Raw genomic sequence first — 25,702 nt, forward strand, 5'->3', positions numbered from 1 at the left:
TGAAAGACCTCCCCTTGTCAAGAATAGAAACGCTAGTCAACCAGTTAAGTTCTTGTATTTGTTTTATTAACACTTACATGAAGAGGAACAACTGAAGGTTTTAAGTGACAGGAAATGCAGTAAGAAAAAATATAAAAGGGTGACAAGTTTAGAAAAAAGGGAACAAAAAAACAAAACATGGACCACACAACAACAGTAGTCAACTTAAGCATGCTCCTCTTAAGCAAGCTCCTCTTCACCCTCCTCCTCAAACTCGCCTTCCTCCTCAGCGGTGGCATCCTGGTACTGCTGGTACTCGGACACCAGGTCGTTCATGTTGCTCTCAGCCTCTGTGAACTCCATCTCGTCCATGCCCTCTCCCGTGTACCAATGCAGGAAAGCCTTGCGCCTGAACATGGCTGTGAACTGCTCAGAGATTCTCTTGAAAAGCTCCTGGATGGCAGTGCTGTTGCCGATGAAGGTGGCGGCCATTTTGAGACCACGAGGTGGAATGTCGCAGACGGCGGTCTTAACGTTGTTGGGGATCCATTCTACGAAGTAGCTGCTGTTCTTGTTCTGAACGTTGAGCATCTGCTCGTCCACCTCCTTCATGGACATGCGGCCACGGAAGACAGCGGCCACAGTCAGGTAGCGGCCGTGACGCGGGTCGCAGGCGGCCATCATGTTTTTGGCGTCGAACATCTGCTGGGTGAGTTCGGGAACGGTCAGGGCACGGTACTGCTGGCTGCCTCTGCTGGTCAGAGGAGCGAAGCCTGGCATGAAGAAGTGCAGACGAGGGAAGGGCACCATGTTCACCGCCAGTTTACGGAGATCTGCGTTCAACTGACCGGGGAACCTCAAGCAGGTAGTGACACCGCTCATGGTGGCAGAGACTAGATGGTTGAGGTCACCATATGTAGGTGTTGTGAGTTTGAGAGTACGGAAGCAGATGTCATAAAGGGCTTCGTTGTCGATGCAGTAGGTCTCGTCTGTGTTTTCCACCAGCTGATGGACAGACAGTGTGGCATTGTAGGGCTCTACCACGGTGTCTGATACTTTAGGAGAGGGCACCACGCTGAAGGTGTTCATGATACGGTCTGGGTACTCCTCACGGATTTTGCTAATGAGGAGGGTTCCCATACCAGACCCTGTACCTCCACCCAAGGAGTGAGTGAGCTGGAAGCCCTGCAGACAGTCACAGCTCTCCGCCTCTTTCCGAACCACGTCCAAAACGGAGTCAACCAGCTCAGCTCCTTCGGTATAGTGGCCCTTAGCCCAGTTGTTTCCAGCACCACTCTGGCCTATCAGGTGACAAATGGTTAGGAGTTTAGTTACTTCAACACAAAAGGAAACTAGATCCATATCAGGTGACAATTTGCCATTCAAATTTTGTTCAGAGCAAGAGCAGGATAATTTTGTTCTAAATCAGATGTCCCAACTAAACCATTGCTCTCGGGTGCATATTAGTAAAAAAAATATTTTTTTTAAATAATATTTACCAAAAACAAAGTTGTCTGGTCTGAAGATCTGACCAAATGGACCGGACCTCACGGAGTCCATTGTACCAGGCTCCAAATCGACGAGTACGGCACGTGGAACATACTTTCCACCTATAAAAAAACAAAAAGTACAGACTTTTAGGACAAATGCCTGGACAAAATGCCATATAATACATCTTTGTCAAGTAAAAATACAACAGGCATTAATTTCTGCTCACCTGAGGCTTCATTGTAATAAACATTAATTCTGTCCAGCTGAAGGTCACTGTCGCCATGGTAACTGCCTGTTGGGTCAATTCCATGCTCGTCGCTAATGACTTCCCAGAACTGAAATAAGAGGGATACAAAATATTTATTATTTTACCCATTCAATTTAGTTAGACTAAAGACTTATTTAGACCATGACCAAAACGCATTGATATGGAATTGGTTTATAAAAGGCAAATAGAAGCGATTAAAACTAGGTTAATCCAATATTGAATAGCCAGAGCTTTCCGTTACATGGGCTCCACTTTTAAAATGGAGTTTGCCAAGTCACCGGAGCCATTTTACACCACCCGGGAGCTTAAAGTAACAGCGACGTAGTACCACGGCACTCAATGTCTCGAATTTTAAACTTTAGATATTGCACAATGAGATGAAATTATTCAGATTCGGTCTTTGTATGGGGCCAGAGGGTATTTTCAACATGATATTAGCGTTCCCGCACTTTTCCATGAGCTAGATTCAACCGGCCACATTACTCGACACGTGATTCTTCTAAGCGAATCGACTCGTTCGAACGGTTTGTTCAAATCTATTCGCCTCTCCCAAAATTCGGTTGACAACTTTAGTAGAGGAGCAAAATCTCGAAAGATTCGGCTCTACCAAATCAACACAAAGAACCGACTCGCTTGCGCATCGGACATTACGCCGGTCAGGCGCGGCCAACACCCTAAAACTAACGCATTGTTTCACCATTAGTTCATTCAAATCGTGCGGATTTCATACAATAAACTTCCTTAATTTTTTTTTTTTTTTTCCCTTTTAAGTCACTTTTCGTCGATTCTAAGTAGAGGACTCAAAAATAAGATTTTTTTTTAAAACTTGTTGCCTGTTCAAATGAATCCAAAGCCATATTTAAAACAAAATAGCCGTTAGAAGATAAGATTAAACAATAATAAAACTAATAATATAAACAGAGCACAAGTCAGCCAAATGAAAATACTAAATATGTAACGTTAATAATAACGTAATCGATTAAACTAGCTAACAATGTAACGATATGACCATAAAAGCCGCGAAGATTAGCTTTTCCTCAAAAGGAAACGTTACTTTATTCCATAATACAATAAATGATACACATTCGTTCAGTTCTTACCTTAGCACCAATCTGGTTGCCGCACTGTCCAGCCTGTAAATGCACAATCTCCCTCATTCTTGCGTATTTGTTTGCTTAACACCCCAAAATATGACTGAAACAAAAAATCTTCTAACTCAAACCCCTCGACAATGAGGTCGTAAAATGAGATGTGCTCCTACTTATTCAGTCTGGAGAAATCATCAACATTTCCATCATTCTCATAGGTTGCTGTGCGCCCTCTCCAGCATTCTCATTGGCTCCTGTGTGTGCTCATTTTTATGATTGGTTTATCCAGACGAATGCGTCATTATAGGCAGGCTTAATTACCATTGGCTAGAAGAACGGTTATAACGGCTCTCGACATTCAAAACGCTTATCTAAAAAAATGTATTTAAAAAAAAATCAAAAAGGAGTTAGCGCTGCAGGTATATTTTCCAAAACTTGGAAAATATGCCTAAAGAGGACAAATAAAACATAATAGAAGCAGTTTTGACAGTTTAACCCTTTCATTTGTCTCCCATGGCCATTACAAGGTGCTAATTCATTTATAACTTAAGGCAGAAATAAAGTAATTATAATACTAGTAATAAAAAAACACTGATAGGTTTAAAGCTTATTGAACCTAATTTTGTGTAAATGAAGAAAAAGCTGAGAGCATTACAAAAAAAAAAATCCTGATGACAAAAATAACACTGACATGCTATAAGACCTATGGATAATATAATATAATATATGGATAATAATTATTCATCTATCCCTGACAACTTCATTTTCATTCACAAAAAATATGCATAAATAAGATATACATTTCCAATGATGTAATAAATCTATAAAGTACAAGAGACACAATCACAATAGTCTTAGCATTTCTATATGATCTTTAATGTCTTTAAAAGCTGATATTGCATCAACATGTATCATTAACCACATAATGAACCTCGAGTTGTTTCAGTTCACTGCCATATGTTTCTGAACCCTTATTCTCTACCCAAGGACCTTATAAAAAATAATATGAAGTGTGCCAAGGTCACTGGGTCTCAATACAAATTGTTTACCAAAATAATTGTTTTCTGTTGCAGAGAGAAATAATAAAAAGACATGCATGATTGCCATGCAAGACGATTTACAAAGAAACAAAAACAAGAAAGGAAAAAATCCAGTCTTCTCTCTGTATGTTTGGTAAACACAAATGTTTCATTCTGGGTCAACTCTATAATTTCTTCTTTGTCTATGTGGATTTTGTGTTAAGCAGCGGCCTTTCCTAAACAATTCCTCAGGTGTGTCTTTGTCCAAGGTCATAGATCATCCTCTTTGTTCAGTCCATGTTTTTCAATGTATCGTCTGCGGGTGGGGTGAACAGAGAGTAAAGAATCAGATTACTCAACAAAATAAAATGAGTACAACATACAATTTCTACACAGTAAAAAATGAATCAAGGGTCTTGTAAATTGAATTTAAAAAATTTAAGGTGATAATTATAAAATATTTAAGAAAATTGTGGTATATATATATATATATATATATATATATATATATATATATATAAATGGAAAAAAGAGAGCAATAAATCAGATTTACTACGTCACAGCATAGCATATATATATATACCGGCCATACAGAACTTCTGTAAGTTACCGGCCAAATGTAAGTTACCGGCATTCAGAACTTCTACTAGCCAAAATAAATTATATATATATATATATATATATATATATATATATATATATATATATATATATATACAGTGTGTGCAGAATTATTAGGCACGTTGATTTTCTGATCATATTTTATTTCCAGGAACATTTTGCCAATTCCAAACCATATTAAACTTAATAACTACTATTAATTTTCTATTTAATCATGTATAAGTGATATATAATTGTTCTTGAAGGCTGGAAATGAAAAATGTCTTATTTTCAGGTGTGCAGAATTATTAGGCAAGTTTTCTTTTACAGATAAAATAAGCCAAAAATGAGATTTAACAAAGACTGAAAAGTCAAAAATTATTAAATCCCCATGAGAAGAATGCAAAACTAATGCAATACTAGAGATTACAGTTAAGGCATGACCATTGGACAGTGAAATGCTCATTGGGTCAGCAGGGTCAGACAAAAACAGGTGGAGAAGAAAAAACACATGTTAACTGCAAAAGAATGAAGAATTAAGGTGAAGAATTAAGTGTGAAACCATCAGGAACCCTTTAGTCTTCAGCGCCACCATTTTCCAGAACTGCAACCTACCTGGAGTCTCCAGAAGAGCAAGGTGTCAGGGTCTCAGAGACTTGGGTTAGGCAAAGAATCCTAAAAAATGACCCCCTCTTAATAAGAGTCACAAGCTGAAGTGTTGTTAAATACATGAAGACTGTTTTTTAATAGGCTTTATAGACAGACAGATTGAGAGTGACTCTTGAAGGACCAGCACCACATCCTCTTCTACCACTGTTTGAAGAATTCATCTTCCAGAATACGTTTTAATACGTTTTGTGAGTTTATTTTTAGTCCATCTCTGCAAAACGGACTTCAGGGTAGGAGATGGACTAAAAATAAACTCACAAAACGTATTCTGGAAGATGAATTCTTCAAACAGTGGTAGAAGAGGATGTGGTGCTGGTCCTTCAAGAGTCACTCTCAATCTGTCTGTCTATAAAGCCTATTAAAAAACAGTCTTCATGTATTTAACAACACTTCAGCTTGTGACTCTTATTAAGAGGGGGTCATTTTTTAGGATTCTTTGCCTAACCCAAGTCTCTGAGATCCTGACACCTTGCTCTTCTGGAGACTCCAGGTAGGTTGCAGTTCTGGAAAATGGTGGCGCTGAAGACTAAAGGGTTCCTGATGGTTTCACACTTAATTCTTCACCTTAATTCTTCATTCTTTTGCAGTTAACATGTGTTTTTTCTTCTCCACCTGTTTTTGTCTGACCCTGCTGACCCAATGAGCATTTCACTGTCCAATGGTCATGCCTTAACTGTAATCTCTAGTATTGCATTAGTATTGCATTCTTCTCATGGGGATTTAATAATTTTTGACTTTTCAGTCTTTGTTAAATCTCATTTTTGGCTTATTTTATCTGTAAAAGAAAACTTGCCTAATAATTCTGCACACCTGAAAATAAGACATTTTTCATTTCCAGCCTTCAAGAACAATTATATATCACTTATACATGATTAAATAGAAAATTAATAGTAGTTATTAAGTTTAATATGGTTTGGAATTGGCAAAATGTTCCTGGAAATAAAATATGATCAGAAAATCAACGTGCCTAATAATTCTGCACACACTGTATATATATATATATTTTTTTATTTCTTTAGGCTAGTAGAAGTTCTGAATGGCCGGTAACTTACATTTTTTTTTAGCCAAATTGGCCGGTAAGTTAATTTCAAACCATGAATATAACTCAAAGTCAAATAGAAATAGGTTATTTTCATTCACTCGAATTCACACAATTTTGAGAGACAACTTAAAATAAAAAAGCAGATTTCACTAAAAATATTAAATTCATTGTGTCATATACTAAATAATTTAGGGATTTTTCCATGATTTATTCAGGTAGATTCCATGAAAGAAATCAAGCCTTAACTACTCAAAAATATCAAGTGTAATATGACACTGTCAAACAACAGTTTTTCCAACACACTGTTTCAAACATTATTTTAGTATTTATAAAACAATTACCTTCTTGCATATTCATATAAGGCTTCTTTTCTCTCCTGTAGGGTCATGTGTCTGTCTGTGGGTGATCTCCCAAAAGATTTGGCAGTTGGCTGTTGAATGAATACACAGACATTAGACATATTATATAAATATCCTGTCAGACAAAAGGCTTCAAAGTTGCTATTTATAGGTAAATTCACTAATATAGGCCATGCAAGAAAAAAGCCATTGTACAGTTTGTACAAAATAAGGTCAAACTCAAAACACAGATCTTGTTTTTGTGGTACACTGAAGAATATTGCAAATTTGATTTATACAGTGTAATAAATCGTAAATGGTCTTGTTAATAGTGATGTTCAATTATTTAACAAATCCTTCTTTTAAGTCGGTAACTGGTTGAGTCGGTTCACAGAATTGAAATGTTAGCTCTGGGTTGATGGCGCAAGATGCGTATCTGAGGTAGCACCCACACACGCTCTTTGTGCAGCACCAAATGAGTCAATAAGCTTGTCCAGACAGATTAATAGTGCTTTTCACACTTGAAATAGTTAACCCTGGGTCATTCTAAACCCTGGGTAAAAGGAATCCTGAGTTATCTTGCTTCACACTGCTCATAATTTACCCGGGGTTAACAATTAATTCATATTATCCATATAATATTTATAAGCTAACGTTTCACACTGTACATTCCTAAACCTGGGTTAACATTCTTATTTGCATATTTCTGGTGTCAGTGTCAATGATTGGATGCATCCTCGTATTGCCGACTGTACTATCGAATTTATACTGAATGGACATTTCGAAACATAAAGGTAATGAAACAGTCTCTTCTTCACTCAAATGTTGTGTTTCACATTAGAATATAGAAATCTAGATTCTAGTTGTTATTTACACTTAGTATAAATAGCATCTATCACTATTTGTACTTAGTGTAAATAGCATCTATTGCTATAGCTGCTGCCTTTTACCTCTCAAACACTGAATTTACTGCGTGACTGTCCAAAGCATGCAAATATGAGTATGTGGGGTTGTAATATGAGGTTGACTTTCATTTCGAACTGATTCCTTATGCTTATTGACTCATTCAGAGCTGAGCATACTTCAGATGTAGATCTTGTGTCATCAACTTAGAACTAAAGTTCAATTCATTTCAATTCTGTGAACCGGCTCGACCGGTTACTCGATTAAAAGAACGATTCATTCAAGAACCAAACGTCACTACTTGTTAAACAAACTTTGGCTAAAAAACTGGTTCATTTGCAGCTGCATCTTTTCAGCGAGTGATGTGAGAGTCGCTGGTACCTTTAAATTGGGTGTGGATGCCATTACAGACAGAGAGGAGGAAGCTGCAGGTTTGGCTGGAGCTGAAGGAGTGCTCGCAGCAGCCTCCGAGCTGAACTGGTCAGCGTGCTCCAGCAGGTTGGTTATGGTTGTGTCCACACAGTTAGTCTGTACTGTACAGAGACGAAAGAAAGGGATTTCTTAAAGGGATAGTTCACCCAAAAATAAAAATGTACTGTTAATGCACTCATCCTCAGGCTATCCAAGATTTAGGTGCCTTTTTTATTCAGTAGAGCAGTAAACTATTTTTAATTTGAGCTGAAACCATGGTCCTTGGTGGTTCACACAATGCAAGTCAATGGCTACCATCACTTTGAGAGTCAAAAAACAAAGTGTCAAAGAGTCAAAGTGCCATCTGCCATCAGAATTATCATTTTTATCAAGCTTGCATATTTATGTTCAGTAATTTCACTTAAATGACAATTAATAGGTAATTTTCATTGCCATTTAAGTGAAATTACTGAACTTATATATACAAGCTTGATAAAAATGATCATTCTAGAAGAAAATTTCAGATGGCACTTAGAGGCTTTTGCATCTGAACTCTTCATATACAGGCCAAACGAAATTAATACCCATGGCTCCTGACGATACATTAAGGGTCTTAAGAAGCTAAACGATCGGTGTGTGCAAAAAACATTATTTACAACATTATAACATGTAATCCACAGCCTCGGCAAACGGTCCCGAGATCTTCTGTCGCAGGATAAAGCACGCGCTGGAGCAAACTCAAATGTGAGCTGATGCTGTGTTTTTTTAAAACACAAAGCGAAGACGTGTGTGTTGTATTGTTCATCAAAATTATACTTGAGTTATCCTGGATGTCGCAACCTATATAAAAAATTAAGATTACGTTTGCATGCGCAACTTCAATTGGGAAGATTGACTTTTCACAGATTCTTAACGTTTGATCTCCAGTGTCATTATGCGACAGGAAGCTCGCGCTCCAGACTGTCGTTACACCGTTGGCGAGGCTGTGGATTACAGGAAATAATGTTGTAAATGATGTTCAGTTTCTTGCACACACAGGTCTTTTTGCTTCTTAAGACCTCAATGTATCGTCAGGAGCCACGGGTATCAATTTTGTTTTGCCTGTATATGATTTTTTGAAGTGACAGTAGTAATTTTACTTGCATTATATGAATAACCAAGAACCACGGTATCAGCTAAAAACTCCTTTACTCTTCTACTCAAGAAGAAAATTCACCTTCATCTTAAATGGCCTGAGGGCAAGTAAATCAATAGCAAATTGAAATTTTTTGGTGAACTATCCCTTTAACCAAATACATACTGGCTGAAACTCAATTGCTTAAACCCAAGAAATCAGCTTTGCATTAGTACGCATATAGGGGAGCCACAAAAGAGTATAATGGCACAGTTGCTTTTATTGAAGCTAGTCTGAATTAATATTTCAGGGGATTTCATGTTAGTGACTAATTGCATACGGCAAAGCATTATGGGAGGAAGACATACACAGGTCTCTGGTGATGACCGATAATGGGACGTCAGGCAGAACCTCTTTCACCTGCTGCACCATACGTGCTACTCGTGAGTCTTCGGCCCCTGCACTTGTGCCCAGGAAACCCTGTGCCACTGTGCGAGGTCTGGCACCCAAATCTGAAAAAAAAAAAAAAAAAAACGGTTTCATGTTACACTAGAAGACAAAATACATCTACTATGTTGATTCAGTGATCTAACTTGTAACTTGTTATGATGTATATATACATCATAATTTCATTTCTCACCATTGAATCCGTTCTTACTTGAATGTGCAGTCTGAGCGGCAGTGTGTCTTTTCCTTTTGATGTGTTCGGCTTTGTCTGCTTTAGTGATCTGTGTGGAGATCACGCCCAGCTTGGTGGCCAGCAGCTGACGGAGGGACACAATGAACATTACATCAAACGACACGTAGAAGCTTTGAAACGGACATGAAATGGATCTGAAGGTTAGGCAGATGAAAAGCCATGTCAGTGGACAATAAGATAATGGTTTGTTTGAACATGTTTTTAATGCTAATTCAACCAAGTATGACATTTCCGGAAAATGGTTTAAAATCTTTTACATTTCAAGGCATTTCACAGAGCATTCATTACTACAGAAGCATGACTTACAAACTTTCAACAGGCTATAGGCAGAGGATCGCTACATGCATTTACATGCACTTTATTTTAGTAGGACTCATTCAGTTTTTTTTAATGCTCCAGCTGAATCATACCAGTCCAGTTTTTGCGAAATCGGACTAACACTGCTGTTCAAAAGTTTGGAGTCACTACAATTATTTTTTAATATTTCTGAAAGAGTCTCAATACTCAACAATTCTGCATTTACTTAATCAAAGATACAGTAATTGTTAAATATTATTACAATGTAAAATAACCATTTAAAAATGTACATGTACAAATTTAAATGTAAAAATGTATTTCTGTAATGCAAAGCTGAATTTTTTTAGCTTTATTACTCCAGTCTTCGGTGTCACCTTCAGAAATGATCCTAATATGTTGATTTGCTGCTCAAGAAACATTTCTTATTATTATCAATGTTGATAACAGCTGTGCTGCTTCTTATTTTTGTGGTAGCTCGGGTTTGTCCAGCATGTATACACATTAATCAGGCTACAACTGGCGACGACTATAAATCACAGCAATATTTTTCAGAAAGTACAGAAACTTGTAAAAAGGAAAGGTCAAACATTCAATGTCTATTGGATAAAATAGTACACAGAATTTCAACACAAGCAAAAAAACAAAAGGGAAAAAGTTTTACCTCTTGGACTTTGCTGGCAAATTCTAGGTGAGATTCACCATCTTCTTTAGACAATGGTGGGAGCCATCTAGTTGAGAGCATTTCAAAACAATCACACCTTACAATTTTGTACAGAGACACTTAACTAGAGTGAGAAAGAAAGTTTATTCATTCAGAAAGCCATGATATGCTTCTGATTCTTCCTTTATTCACTCAATAATTACAACATTAAACATTACCATTAAACATTAGCATCTACTTCAAAATGTCAACATTTTATAAAACTAAAATATATTCAAATATTTAAAAGTGACAGTAATAAAAGTACAATATTTGGCAACAGGCAAGTATGCACAAAGATTCAGGACTAAACCTGAAACTGTTAGTCTAATAGGCTTCATTCGCAAGACTCCTGAGGCTATTAAATACTGAAAAGCTTCATTATAATATTACCAGTTCTGGCCTGTCGAGCAGCAATAGAGGATTGTACGTTTAAAATACTGCCACTGGACAAAGGAGAGACTGTAATATGTAGTACCTTACATGGTACACTGTGAACGGTACAAAAAAGGTCCACAGCAGCTCCTTCAGCCATGAGGATTCTGGCGTGTTCTGAAAAGAAACAGAGAAAGACCTTTTATATTATCCTAGATGCTAGTGTTTAACAGAACACAGTTATGTGCATGTCGATGGCTTGATGATTTTTATCTAGACATGCTTTCACATGCACAACGCAATTCTCCCTACCCAGTTGACCGCCCACATTTATATAAAACACCTATCCGGCATTCAGTAACTCGCCCCGTCCTGATGGACGCTAGTGTGAACTGCACCAGCTGTTTTCACATGCAAAACAGTAACAGAGGTCATGTATAAATGTGTAAGACTTAAAGCTAGAGTAGCGTGTATAAATTTTAGAGCCTGAGAAGTTGAAAACATAAGTTATTACAATTATAAACCTAAATTATATCATTTTTTTTTTGATACAAGAAAGCATAATAAAAAGAATATCTTTTTTTATTCTGAGAAAAACAAGTTAGAATTGCGAGATATAAATGTGCAATTACGAGTTACAATGTCAGTTGCGTGAAAATGTCACAATTCTAACTTTTTAACTGCCAATTAGAAATTGCAAGATGTAAACTTGCAATTGCAAGAAGAAAAGGTTGAATTGTGAGATAAAAAGCTGCAATTATTTATTCTGTAGCTAAAACAAGCTTCCATACTCTACACGTACAAATATCTAGCTGCCTTTTAAATTGAAATGAATCAGATCTGGGGGTCCGTGACATCTCAACAGATTGAAAACCCTGATGTAATACAGCAGCTGAAGGAATGGATCATATCCAGTGTTCACCAAAACATAATAATAAAACCATTTTGCAAAGCTGTAATGGGAGCAAGAGGTCGCTATGAGCCGATCTGCCGACCTTTGACAGTCCGTCTTTCTATTGCACTGTGAATCACTTATTATCAGTGCTGCTATAAATATCCACGCTCACACAAAGACTATCTTGTGTGTGTTAACAGGAACTTGAGAATGAAAAAAAAGATCTGGGAACTCTAGAAACGATTTACAATTAGCTATTCAGTCTTATTTAAATGCCTGGGTGGATGGCTTCATAGCAAAGTGATCTACAGAAATAACAAGTGCAGCATTGACATAAAAACTACAGGTAGGATTACATTACATAGACGTTCAGAGCAAGAGAGGTAAATATTACTTATTATGTGTGTGAATTTAACCGGGTTAAATCATTCAACAAGAGAGGATCATAAAAAAGGGTTTAAATGCAATTACCAAAGCTATGAAGGGCCTCTTCACCAGCAATGCCACAGGCTGGACGGAGTCAGACACAGAGAAAGGCCAAGAGCTGAGGAGAGAGAAGTTGGTCTTTTAAAAATGGCATCTTTCTTAAAGAGAAAAGGAAACATCATCTAAAAGCTAATGGCAAGGTGGGTGTCAGCTGATTAACAGGCAGTAAAGGCTAAATCTGAGGATCAGTAAAGCTTAGAGAGGAACCTTCAAGGAAGCTTAGAGAGGACCTGGCAAACCTCCCAGAACAGATCCACATTTAATCACAGATGTCTCTGCATTTAAGCAGTCCTTACTTACCAAACATTATTAATATCAGGCACCTGACTGTCTACATACAGTACAGTCACATTTAAAACCAAATCAGATACATCATAAACAGGTATTTACGCTGTATAAGCAGTCGCTGTTGGCTAAATGGATGAAATCTCTTTCAGGCATATTACTGTTACAGTCATCCTAAAGATCAGAGAGACATTTCATATAGTTTATTTTATTATACACTATAGCATTAATTTAAGGGGGAAAAATTGATATATCATTCTTCAAACCTACAAATTGAGACCTTATTATGTATGGCATCCAACTTCACACTACAGATTATCTTCAAAAATACAGTATACTCACATAAAGCAATATATACTTTAAAGCAAATATCAACCACGACACTGTTTACATCAAAAAATGCAAACTATATTATCGCTTAGCTCTTTATATCAAGTTTATGTAAGCATATCCAACTTTTTCAGAATACATACAGTACATAAACATAGGGTATATATATAACAAATCTCAACTGCTTGATCGTTAATATTTTCATGAAATGTAAACTATATTATCGCCCAGCTATTTATATAAAGTTGGATATGCAAGTATGTCCAACTTTATTTGCATACATTCAGTATTACTTGCATAGGGCAATATATACTAATTAGCAAATCTCAGCTGACTTATTGCTTGTAATCTGCCAAATGCAACTAATCCATTAAGATATTAAACACATTAACACCATGATTTTCTGTAAAGCTGCTTTGAAACAACGTGTATTTGTGAAAAATGTTTTGAACCTGAACTTGAGGAGGCCGGTCCGGCCGTTGGTGGTGTCCTCCTCTGGAAAGAGCAGGAGGGGTAAAGTGTTAGGAGATGAGCAATATCTGCGGAGGGTCTCTGTCAGCTCCGTCCTGCTCCCTACGCCCTGACCCAGCTCCATAAAACCCCTCGCCCAGCACAGGAACCCCACGGGGCCCTCCAGCAGAGGCTAAACACACAGAGAGAGATGCAAACATGGTTAGATGGAGCTGATTAGATACAGAATTACAAAATTATATAAAAAGGGGAAATATAGCAATTAAAAGTGTCTTATTCTTTTATAACTGAAGCTGAATCAAATAGGTAACATTGTATAATGCATCTGAGCAACGCGCTCAAAAGTTTGTGATCGCAATGTTTTTAAAATGCTTTTGAGAGAAGTCTCTTCTGCTCACCAAGGCTAAATGTATTTGATCAAAAATACGGTAATATTGTGGAATATTAATACAATTTAAAATAACTGTTCTCTATTTGAATATATTTATTCCTGTGATGGCAAAGCTGAATTTTCAGCATCATTACTCCCGTCTTCAGTGTCACATGATCCTTCAGAAATCATTCGTAAATGCTGATTTGCTGCTTAATATTTTTGTGGAAACTGTGATACAGGATTCCTTGATGAATATAAAGTTCAACATTTACTTGAAATAGAAATCTTTTGTCACATTTTAAATGTATTTACTGTCATTTTTGATCATTTTAATGGGTAATAAAATTTTAAGTGTACATATACTGAGTATATTATTATTTAAACTGTGCAAGTTGTGTAAATTATATAACGTTACTTGTATATTATATATGTGTATAAAATTTAGATGTATTATAATTTAACACACTTACTGTAAATGTTCAATTTTGTTTACTGTAATGTACAATTATGTATTATTAATAAGTTAAAGTATAATACATTTATAATAAATACATTTATTTAGTTTTATTAACTAAAACCTAGGTCAACTCATACAGAAATGTTAGATCAAGCAGAGCAGTATGACCTAATGTTTGAAACTGAATGCAAGTTACTCCTCCTGCCACGCATTCAAACAAAGTGAATCATTTGAAGTGAGCAAACAGAGAGAATTAAACCTCATTCACTGGCCTCTGGCCCAACATTAAGTCAGCACAGCATCCAAAGAAGAAATAGACCTCGTTGTGTGAGTTAACCAATGAAAGACACAGAAGTCAAGGGCCGAGCAGAGGAGAAAGAGATTACATCATGCTGGGAGACACACATACACACTCACCGTGTTACAGGAGGTCAGGAGGTTGATAATATTGTGGTCGAAATGTGTAACGTGATTGGAGATGTAAAGTCGGGCAGTTTTGTCCCGTAAGCGCGGGCTGTTCTGCCGGACATGCAGACCCAGCACTGAACACATTATTCTCACTATGAACCTGAAACAGCACAGACACATGCCAATTCACACACACTGGCATCAATACTGCAAACATACAAACACAAACTTAGGGTGTGTTCACACTTGCAGATTGGTTCACTTGGTTTTTTTTAGTCCGGACCAAAAAAAGAAAATAATACATGTAGTCCTCCGTTTGGTGTTCACAGTCATTTTTAATACCGCACCTAAAGATAAAAAATAAATAAACTTACAGTATATCCTAAACAAAGCTGTGGGCTAAATGCGCTCGCTATGTGTGTGTGTACATATGATGGCATTTTGACCAGCGTTTTATTCAAACCGAACCTGCCAAGTATGAACACACCCTAAATCTGCCAAACAAAAATGACAAAAGATTTTACACTACAATTTATATGCAAGCATTAGGAAACTTGTGACTGATCACCAAATTATTAATAATAACCTTAATCAGGTGTGTGACAAATTAATCTGTAAAAAATGTGTGTAAAAATTATACATTAATAAAAAGTTTGAGCATGTCACACAGCAGCAGTATTGTTATTGTTAACTAAAATTATTTCTGGTAATAGAAAAAAAAAACCAAAGATGACGAAGAGAACATTAAGAAAGGTTGCCTTGGATTTGAAATAAATAAGTTTGTTAGTAAAAAATAATTAAAGCTATATAGAAAAATAAAAAAAATAATAACAAAATAATAACAAAATTACAAAATTAAAGTGAAAACTGAAATTATAAAAATAAAAGCCAATTCAAAATATTAATAAATACTATAATAGCATTTAAATAATACTAAAATAACACTGTAACGAAGTAAGATCAATTAGGCTATCTACATAAAACCTAGTCCACAAATGCAATGTTTTCTAAATATTATTTTATTTCCGATCTTACTCTTTCGGTGCGCTTTCTAAATGTATTAACTCTCCAGTGTGGCGTCTTACCTTCTGACAATACTGTCAGGTAGTGCACAACTCACTAGAAACACATGAACACCAATAAATATTCTCAGAAGCATCAAGCACAAGCCAACAGGGGAGTACAGCAGCAACAGCAGGAGGATGAAGCGATCATTTGGTAACCTGTGAAAACAGATGACAGGAATAGAAACTAGCTTCAGGATCTATTTCTGAGAACAGCCGTTTGGCAGAATTCAACATCCATCTCTCCATTTCAGAGATCTGGGCAGTGTACACAGGAGACTGCATGACCGATTTCCACCAGTTTACTAACTAGTGCACTTCATTTCTGCTGTCATGAGTTACTCTAATATATCAGGATCACTACTACACTACCTAAGAAACATGAATTAAGGCTTTGGTGGAGAAAAATCAGCTATTATACGATCATGCATTATTTATTATTTTTTGTTGTTGTTGTTGTTGCATGCAGCAGGCCTTACTGTTGACATAAATAATCACAAATAATAAGACCCATTGTGTTTATATAAAAAATATACATTTAGCAGGTTTCATTAACTGTAAACACAACCAGACTTTCTGTAAAACTATCATTATAAACCATAATAGTACTGTTCAAAAGAACAGCATTTATTTAAAGTAGTAAGATAGTAATGGTTTTTAATGCTGCAAAACATATCTGTCACCTCTGATCAATTTAATGCGTCCTTGCTAAATAAAATTATTCCCTTTTTATACTGTTTCAATTGCATTTATGTCAAAAAATAGTTTATTAAATTACGTAAGTGCATAAATAACCAGAAATCATTCGTGTTTACTATTTATTTTCTTATGTATGTATTTGAAAATCCTTCAATGATCTCTAACAGACTTTATACGGTTGTGTTTTTGAGGGTTTGATGTTGAACATGCTACGGCTAATTGAGTTAGCTCTGCAACTGCTGTCATTTCAAGCTTTAAATGTGAATAAGTTACCGCTGGAAGTCGAACATCTGCTCAATCCCCCGCGTTTCCATTATTTAAACTCTTTCTGGGATATTGTCAAAGGCTGCTGCATACTATTCTTCAGGGTTTAACAGAAGGTGAGAGGGGGGAGACGCTAGCCCGTTTTTAGCCTGTGCTGTTATTCGCCATGTTGAGAAGCTGCTGATGTTTCTAGATGAAGAACAAAGAACTTCAGTGAAGAAACGAGATTAGACACTCCAGAGCTACTTCCGTGTTGAATCACGTGCTTTGCTATAACGCATCTGATTGGTCTTTAGATGTTTAGGATCGCTTTTATACAACAAATAAAAATTATAATACTCAATATCTTATAGTGCACACCGCCAAATAATTGGAGAAGTGCAATTTTACACAAATACAGCATACATAAATATTGTTCGATGCAGATTTTTATGCTTAACAAGAACGATATTCAATTTTCCAACTGTATGTATTGTAAAATTAGTGTCTTCATTAACATTATGTATTTGTCATCATTTCTAAGCCCCGAGGTTAAAGTCTAGCGACCTCTACTGCCGCATTTGTTAACATTACCAAATAGTCAAGAGTGGATGGGCTGGTAAATAAAGCATCTATGTTCCTCTTGAGTTTTCAAAACACAACGGAAACAAGTCACCCTTCATCTTTCTCTTATTTTCATGCTTTTCTGCGTGCATTTTTATTGTTGAAGACTGACATCTTGCGTTATGGAGTATGCACTACAATACAGTCTAACACCCTTTATTTACATTTTTAAATGGGTTTAAACGTTTCAATTTTTTTTAATTATTATTCTTACATATTTAGACAACTGCTAACTATTTCTTTCATTTTCTTCCTTTTGCCTTATGAAAATAAAAATCCATATTGTTTTGTAAGAAATGAAGTTTGTGCAGGAAGCACTTGCTGTTTTCAAACACTAGGAGACACCACAAGTTTTCTTATCTCCCAATGTCACCTTTTCAACTCTCAAGACTTTATGAAAACAGCGATTCAGCCGTTCTTGTAGGTGTCAGTGACCTTTTGTTTGCCCACCATTATAATTCAATAAATTAAAACATTAAATCCATTAGTAAAACCATAACTTCTCTAATATTTCTACTTTGTTCCTTCATGGAAATAAGTCACAGTTTAGCAGGGTAGCTAAATCTCCCTCATGGTCAGTTTGACAGTAAACAAATAAAGCAGTTTGTCATATATTGATCCAAGTATTACTGCAAATGTAATAGGCCCTAAACTACACAATACAAAAATACTGAAACATCTGATCTATACGGCTGCCATTTATAATAAAACTCAGTACGAATGAATGTCTCTCTCCTCACAAACACACACAAAGTCAGATAACAGTGGTGCCCCTTGAATGCAGTGCATTCGCCCCCAGCTGCAGTTCCCAAATACGTCTCTTCAGTTAGAGATTGAATCTGCCCCATTCATTAGCCTAAGTGGATGAGCTTCCCTAATAGATGCTCCCCTTCCCCTCAATAATTGCTGTTGATTGGCGTAAATTAGACCCTAGTTGCCAGACGAGTGATTCTCGACGACGATAATCTGATTCCCAGCTGAAACTAATAGGATTTTAACTCCGGTTTGGCCTAATGTCCGTCTGTAAGGCCTGGCCCGGCTCTGTTGGTCCAGACCTGCCCTTCAGCCCGCGGCCGCATGCACAACTCACTCTTACTGCAGGGTTGCAGATGAGAGTGGCAGAATAAATGAATTTGTACCCTCAGGTGAACACGCATGCAACACACGCTGTCAAACCAGACCTTTTAACAGATGGTGTGGTTAACAGTGTGTTAAGAGAACTTGACTTTAAGGCCTAAAAGCGCACAGCAAAAGAGACGAGTCTGAAGAAGTTCACTATAGCGCAAAACAAGGACGCTAGTTTTATGGGGACTTTTCATAGACATAATTATTTTAATACAGTACAATATTCTACCCCTTAACCCTAACCATTTGAAGATTTTCCCCAAAAGGACAGGGATTTCTGATACTGCCATCTTTGAGGATATTTTGTCCCTTAGGAACACACACGCATATGCACACACACACAGAAAACTTTATTTCATTGTTTAGTATGTTTTTAAGCCATTTAAATTACGAGGACTCAGGAAACGTCCTCATATAATGCCCACGTAATTACACAAATTTGTATCCTCTTATAAACACACACACAGTTGCTAGGAACGTGGTTATACAGGCCCAAGTCCCAATCATTTTTAGGTTTTAAATCAGATTTTAAATCAGATAAGTCACCCTAAAAAAACTCTTTTGAGAAAGCTACATGTTTTGAGGTAGCCTATTATTCATGTCTGTGCCACAATCAAACATGCTAAAGCATAAAACATAGGGTTTGTTTAAATCCCAAATCCAGTTTGTAAAGCCTAAGTATGAATAATAGTGAGCTGTTTCAGTGTGTTATTATTTATATTCACTTGCTTCCATGTTAGGCCATCACAATGATGTCCAGATCAGTATATTAAGACATTCTGCATCAATCCCTCTCAAAACGAAGCTTTTTGAGACACATGTCGCTAATGAAGATCACCCTTATTTGATATTATTTGTCATCAGGCTGATAAGAGCGAGCAGCACGCCTCGAGTCTAATGAAACTCCACTCCATTAGCGCTGAATCGGACAGATTGGCCTCCCAGAGAAATGAATTGAGTTTTTTGTATTTGTGAGATCATTCTCCCTGCATTAACTGATCTTTATCCCATCTCTTCATCACAGCCAAATCAGGTTAGGCGGCCATGATTAGCTGGGGTGGCCTCCCTTTTTAAGCAGTAATTGGGTTTAGCGGCTTAGCTGATAGCGCCATTAGGACCAATAACGGCCTTGCTTGGCTCGGGGAGTGAAACAGATTCTCCTGGAACAGATGGCAGATGCTGGTAAAGGGGCCTGATTTAGAGGGGGCGAAAGCAAAGTTTGTGTAACCGTAGAAGTTCTGGCATTGTGCTGCGTCTGTATGTCCTCTGTGTTTGCCGGATGTCCGGATAATATATATATATATATGTATATATATATATATACAGTATATATATATATATATATATATATATATATATATATATATACACACAAAAGTGTACTAAATTAAAATTGTCTGCTAACAATGTCGACTAGATTTTTTTTCCCCTCATTTCTCGTTTTGTGATGTTGTGTTTAATAGCACTTTGGCTAATAGCTTAACTATTATTTTATTTATTCTATACACACAATTAAATAATTCAAAAGAAAGAATTTTTACATATTTTGTCAAAATAGCAGGTTGATTAAAAATGATGCTCAATAAAAATATTCTGTTCACAAGTGATATTTACCTTGATATTTATTTTCTTCACACATCATCTCACTATATCATATTAGAATGTTCAATAAAGCTAGGTAAACTAGTACAATAGCTTAAAAAAAAGGTTATTAATGGTAAGATTACTTGTGTTGTAACATAAATGATGCCATAACCAAGCAATCTATCAAATCAATTAATCATGATTAATCACATTTAACATAAAAGTTTGTTTATAAAATGTGTATATGACACACACACACACACACACACACACAAACACATATATAGGCCTATGCACGCACGCACACGCACACACACACACACACACACACACACACACACACAGACATATATAGGCCTATGCATGCACACACACACACAGACATATATAGGCCTATGCACTCACACACACGCACACACACAGACAGACAGACATATATAGGCCTATGCACGCGCGCACACACACACACACACACACACACACACACACACACATACACACACACACACACACACACACACACACACACACACACACACACACACACACACATAAATATATATATATATACACACATGTATTATGTAAACACATACTTTTAAGTTAGTAGGATACATATTAGTGTTGTCAATTCACACAATACTGAATTGATTTATTTCTGGCCCTGGCTCATCTTTCATGGTATAACAGTGGTATTTCATGCATCAAAGTAGATGAAAATAAAAGGCATATGTTCAACCAATCGTAGAGGAGGTTCGACTCAAAAATCAGAAGAGAAGTGCAATACTCACTCAAACATATAGAGCTGACTTTATTTCTTTAAAAACAGTGATGTTTCGGCCAACTTCAAGGCCTCCATCAGACATCCTTTTTATTTAGAGACAATAAATGACCCCTGGTATTGATTTCCCATGAGGCCATGTTTACCAGGATATATAAAACATCTATTAAGAGTGTTTCTTAACACACTTTTCTTGATAGGCAACAACAAAGTCATGAAATGCATTTCAAAGTTGTGTTATTTTCATTGATGGCTGTGGATGAATCGAGGCCTACAGGAGTGGAACAGTTTAATATTTACATAACTGAAGACAAATCTACATATTGATAGATCTTCTCCACAGATTTGCCTGAAATTGAATATCAAAATATGTGTATTCTGAGAAGAACATGCACGGCTTTAAAAATAGCGTAATGTTGGATTGTATATTGCCTATCTTTAGAGAGTCGGGATGCAGCAAAGAGCTTCTCATTAATGCAGGAACAGTTCCGCCTTTTCCCGCTCAAATCCGTCTCAGGAGAAAGACTTAAGAGAGCACTTCAGATGAATGAGTATACACAAAACCACTTCAATTATTCAAGTCCAGCTTGGCACAGGGTGTGACTTTTGGGAAACACAGCACACGCTGCCCAGATCTGTGTACCTGTTGAGCATTAAAACTATTAAAATGATGGAATTATGCTGCTTAAATGGTCCATCTCAGCAATTCATGTCGACTAAGATTGCAAAGAGACCAAATCAACCACCCTGACCAACATTATCTGCTCTGATTGACCATTCCGATGTCCTAGTGTGCCAAGTTCTCAAGTCGTGGCTGACGCTGTGAGGCTAATGTCTGTCGAAGGACAATAAAAGCACTTTAAAACAATTGAAAAAGAAATCAAGCCGTTCACTTCGCGGGAAAAGCGTCCTGTGGTGAGTCTAAGGCAGTTGGATCATGTTAATAACGCTGAAGTTAAGTACCTGCCTGGTGAGATAAAAGACTTGACAGGTTATAAGGTGTTTCATAATATGGGAAATAATGGATAATGAGAGCGCCATAAATGTAAATGGGTATATTTTGCAAAGATGAGCTGGAGAAAATGATTGCACTGATGAATCTGACTTGTTTAGTTTAATATTCTTGTTTCCTCTGCTAACAGGCTACATAACGCAAGTGAATTAAGATACAATTCAAATGTTTTCTGAAATCCATTACTCTAAACTCAATACCTTCAACACAGCATGCGTACACAGCCCGATAAAACATCACACGGTGATTTCACAGCGGGTGACGTGCTGAATGGGATTTATATTGCTTTCTCATGGAATTGCATCTTTATATGGAAGAACAAAACAAAAAAGTGTTATGAATGTGTTGAATGAGCGCCATCTATCTATCTATCTATCTAGAAAAAAAAAATGCAATTATTCAATATGCAATTTTAAACACTCCCTGATTGCTTCTTGCATGAGGTGTTTTCACAGTTTTGAAGAGGAAGTTATCGAATGACAGCATGTAAATTAGTGAAATAAAGATCCTATTGATCATCATTTGAAAGCCATGATGAGGGCTTTACCTCCTGTGACACACTGCAGTGATTCATGGCTTCTGTGTTATCACAAACCAATATATCTAATCCCAGAGGTGAGGTGAATCTCTCCCCTGCTTCACGTCCTGTAATTCCATTGCTCGCCCTGTTTAATACACTATACTGTCATTTGGATTTACAAGCATTTGCTCCACATGTGACCTCCGCTTAGTGACATCATTGTTATAAAGGAATTAAATTTGTGGAGGCTCCATGAAGACTGTGAGACAGCGTGTGTGTGTGCGCGCATGTGAGATAGACATGAGAGAGACAGACAGACAGGATAAAGCAATTGATCTTCATGAATCTGACATGCCTGTCCACATGAAAATAAATCACTGAGCAAAGTACCCATTACACTCCAAAACAGACAACAGAAATTGACATGAATAAGAATGATTTAGATATCAAGTTTTGCTTTCTTTTTATGGGTCACTAATGTCCATGAAAGGTTTTCTAAAAAAGATTTGATTTGCATTTCTTTGGGTGAGCCAGTGTGATCATTCCGCATTGTTGATCAATCCTATTTTCATCTAAATGATGAATCAGTTTAGCCATGATAAAATACTTTTGCAGCGCATCCTCCAAAAAGTTTCTTCAGTCATAAACATGGGCCAAAAATGATCACATTTCTGTACAAAACAGAAAAAGCAAGAAATTAAATTTTATATTTTGTATACTCACTATATTTATAAATTTGCATTATTGTAATGCAAAGCATCTCAGTCACAATACATACAGTAAAAAAAATCTGTTCTAGCTTTAATTTTATTAAGTTGATTTAAATAAATAAATACACTCAAAATGCTGGGTTGTTTTAACCCAATGTTGGGTCAAATATGGACTAACCCAACGTTGGGTTAAAAAATGCAATTTAAAAATGGACAAATTGCATTTTGGACAAAATCAAAAATGGACAAAAATGCAATTTAAAAATGGGCAAATTGCATTGGTAACCCAACCGCTGGGTTTGTCCATTTTTAAATTGCATTTTCAACCCAACGTTGGGTTAGTCCATATTTGACCCAACATTGGGTTAAAACAACCCAGCATTTTTTAGAGTGTACATTACAATAGTAGCTTTACAGAAGAAATAACAGTATTACAGTAATGAGAATCTAATGAGAATCAATATTGAGGGAATTACAAAAAAAAAGAGAAATGTCTGTACTTGTCATGAAAAACAATGCAAAAAATCGGTTAAAAAGAGCTTTTTTTTTGCAACCTTATTTTTCACATAAGAGTGGAAGTGGCCATTTGTAAACTCTGCTTCTAGTTATTTTTAGCTGCATTCAAAACAGCTTGTTATGCTGCTTGAAATTGCAAACTGTTTTTTAATATACAATATTATGTTAATATATTGTCTTAATTATAAGCACACTGTTTGTAGTGCAAATAGTTTTACAGTTTACTGCACTTTATTCACAGAAAATTGCATTTATTTTTGACATTGACAACATATTTCAAACTCAACCCAACAAACAGACATCATGTTCCACTGAATGGGGAAACAATGACATAGGCCTATATATTTGCTGTCGTCTCAAAAAGAGTTTACACAATTGCAGACAGCTGGTTTGCCTTCAAGCAACCATTTAAGACGTTACCGTCTCAGACTGAGTACACTTAAAGTACTCAAATACTGTGACAGCATGTATTTTCCAGTTAAAACCCTAAAGCAATGATCAAACAATGAAAATCTGTAAACACACACACACACACGCGCGCGCGCGTATATTCAGAAGACTTGAGTTATGCGAGTCACGTGACCTACTTTTATGCCGCTTTTTGGACAGATCGGAAAAGCACATTGTAACCTTGGGAAAGGTTTTCAGAGAAAGTTAATTGGAGTGGGGTCTGATCTTATCATGGACGTTCAATCTGTGTTAGTTAACAGTAAAACTCAAGGCACACTCCAGAGCTCGCTGCAGCCTCCTCGGTGTTGAATGGAAATAGCCTGAAGCAATTAGCCCACTAAGACTCACTCATTAGGAGGTAAGAAGTGAATGAGATCTGCTCGCCACAGCTAATCAATATTAATGATGGATTATTTACAATTAACAATGGGCCCTTAATGGCCGCCTAATTGTTTGTTTTGGCTTAACGTGGCGAGGTGAGAGCAGCAGATAAACTAAGGACATTAGTGAGAGAGAGGAGCGAAATATCTTCTCACTTTCTTTCACAGCACAGATAAGCTCATTTGTAATGGAGGCCTGTTTTGTTTTTCATGCAGAGCTGCAACAACAAATCTGGACCAACTACTGAATGGTTTTTTTAGCCCCAAAATCAAAATGAGAGTTTCCCATCTAACAGAGAATGTTCTTAGAACTTCCAGTACCATTTCATTCAAAGTTATCTGGTCTTTAATAATGTTCTCAGAACGTTAGCAATGTTTTAGTTGGACGTTCCTCTAACATTTGTTAAATGTTACTACTTTTAGGATGCTTAGAGAACATTCAAACTTTGGATATAGTGGAACCTAAATATAGCTTTGAGACCATATTTGTAATGTTGAACATTGGCAGTAATAGGATGCAAATGATTAATCTTATTAATGCTTTTAAAATCTTATGGCAAATCATCCTGATAGGAAATAATACGAAAACTACACTCGTCAAATTCAATACTAAATTTATGAGCAAATCCAATTTCAATTACAATTTTCAATTGCGTTTTTAGTTTAAATGCTCATGTGGTCGAATGGATTTGAACAGCTCTACTTGTCTGTCAATCAACCACTGCACGAGGTTTAAACTTAGCCAGTTACCAGTGTTACTTTTAAAAGTATGGCTAATGTGTTACAATATTGCGTTACTCCCTAAAAAGGAACTAAATGCATTACTTAATTACTTTTTATGGTTTATATGCGTTACATTACATTTTTTCTCATCTGAGCTGGGAAAAAAAGATTATATTTTTGGCAAATGTAAAGGCCCTTTCATACCAAAAGTGAAAATGCAAAAGCAAGTGCAAATTCACATCTGTACAGTAGAGGGCGCAGCTCAAATGAATCTTTCAGCTGTGCTGACATTCTGGATTGCCGAAGAATAGAAGGTTCAACACAATAAAAAAACAACAACACAAATTTGATGTTGAAGTAATTTTTTGCTTATTAGTACGATTGAATTAGATCATACGAGGTCAGCAGAAAAGACATGGGTCAATAACTTGAGATTAAATACATACATTAGCCTATATTTGTGTAATTTAACATTTTTGCAGGTTTTTGTGTAACATTCTGAGTTCGTATTTCACTGTCTTATTCATTTGGAGGAATACTGAATCATTTTTTGTGCAAGTGAGAGGTGTAAA

At 36.5% G+C, this 25,702-nt stretch overlaps 2 protein-coding genes across 3 annotated transcripts; both read right to left on the reverse strand.

The window, feature by feature from the left end:
- Positions 1-44: 44 nt before the first annotated feature.
- Positions 45-3,078, reverse strand: tubb4b (tubulin, beta 4B class IVb). The gene is made up of 4 exons (XM_079891785.1): positions 2,839-3,078; positions 1,697-1,805; positions 1,479-1,589; positions 45-1,280 (listed from the first exon to the last, which is right to left on the reverse strand). Exons 1-4 carry the CDS (start codon positions 2,893-2,895, stop codon positions 220-222), a joined length of 1,338 nt encoding a protein of 445 aa, XP_079747911.1. The 5' UTR covers positions 2,896-3,078; the 3' UTR covers positions 45-219.
- Positions 3,079-3,680: 602 nt separating this feature from the next.
- Positions 3,681-16,938, reverse strand: aup1 (AUP1 lipid droplet regulating VLDL assembly factor). 2 transcript variants are annotated; one of them, XM_079891874.1, is made up of 12 exons: positions 16,736-16,938; positions 15,785-15,922; positions 14,709-14,859; positions 13,443-13,633; positions 12,361-12,433; positions 11,098-11,171; positions 10,581-10,647; positions 9,581-9,686; positions 9,291-9,434; positions 7,779-7,930; positions 6,498-6,586; positions 3,681-4,161 (listed from the first exon to the last, which is right to left on the reverse strand). In XM_079891874.1, the coding sequence occupies exons 1-12, from the start codon at positions 16,774-16,776 to the stop codon at positions 4,116-4,118; spliced, it is 1,272 nt and encodes a 423-aa protein (XP_079748000.1). In that variant the 5' UTR covers positions 16,777-16,938; the 3' UTR covers positions 3,681-4,115. The 2 variants fall into 2 exon arrangements, with proteins under 2 accessions (XP_079748000.1, XP_079747999.1); XM_079891873.1 differs by having other exon boundaries at positions 9,563-9,686.
- Positions 16,939-25,702: the final 8,764 nt, after the last annotated feature.

This window comes from Squalius cephalus, assembly GCF_949319135.1.
Source record: "Squalius cephalus genome assembly, chromosome: 14".
Lineage (NCBI taxonomy): Eukaryota > Metazoa > Chordata > Actinopteri > Cypriniformes > Leuciscidae > Squalius > Squalius cephalus.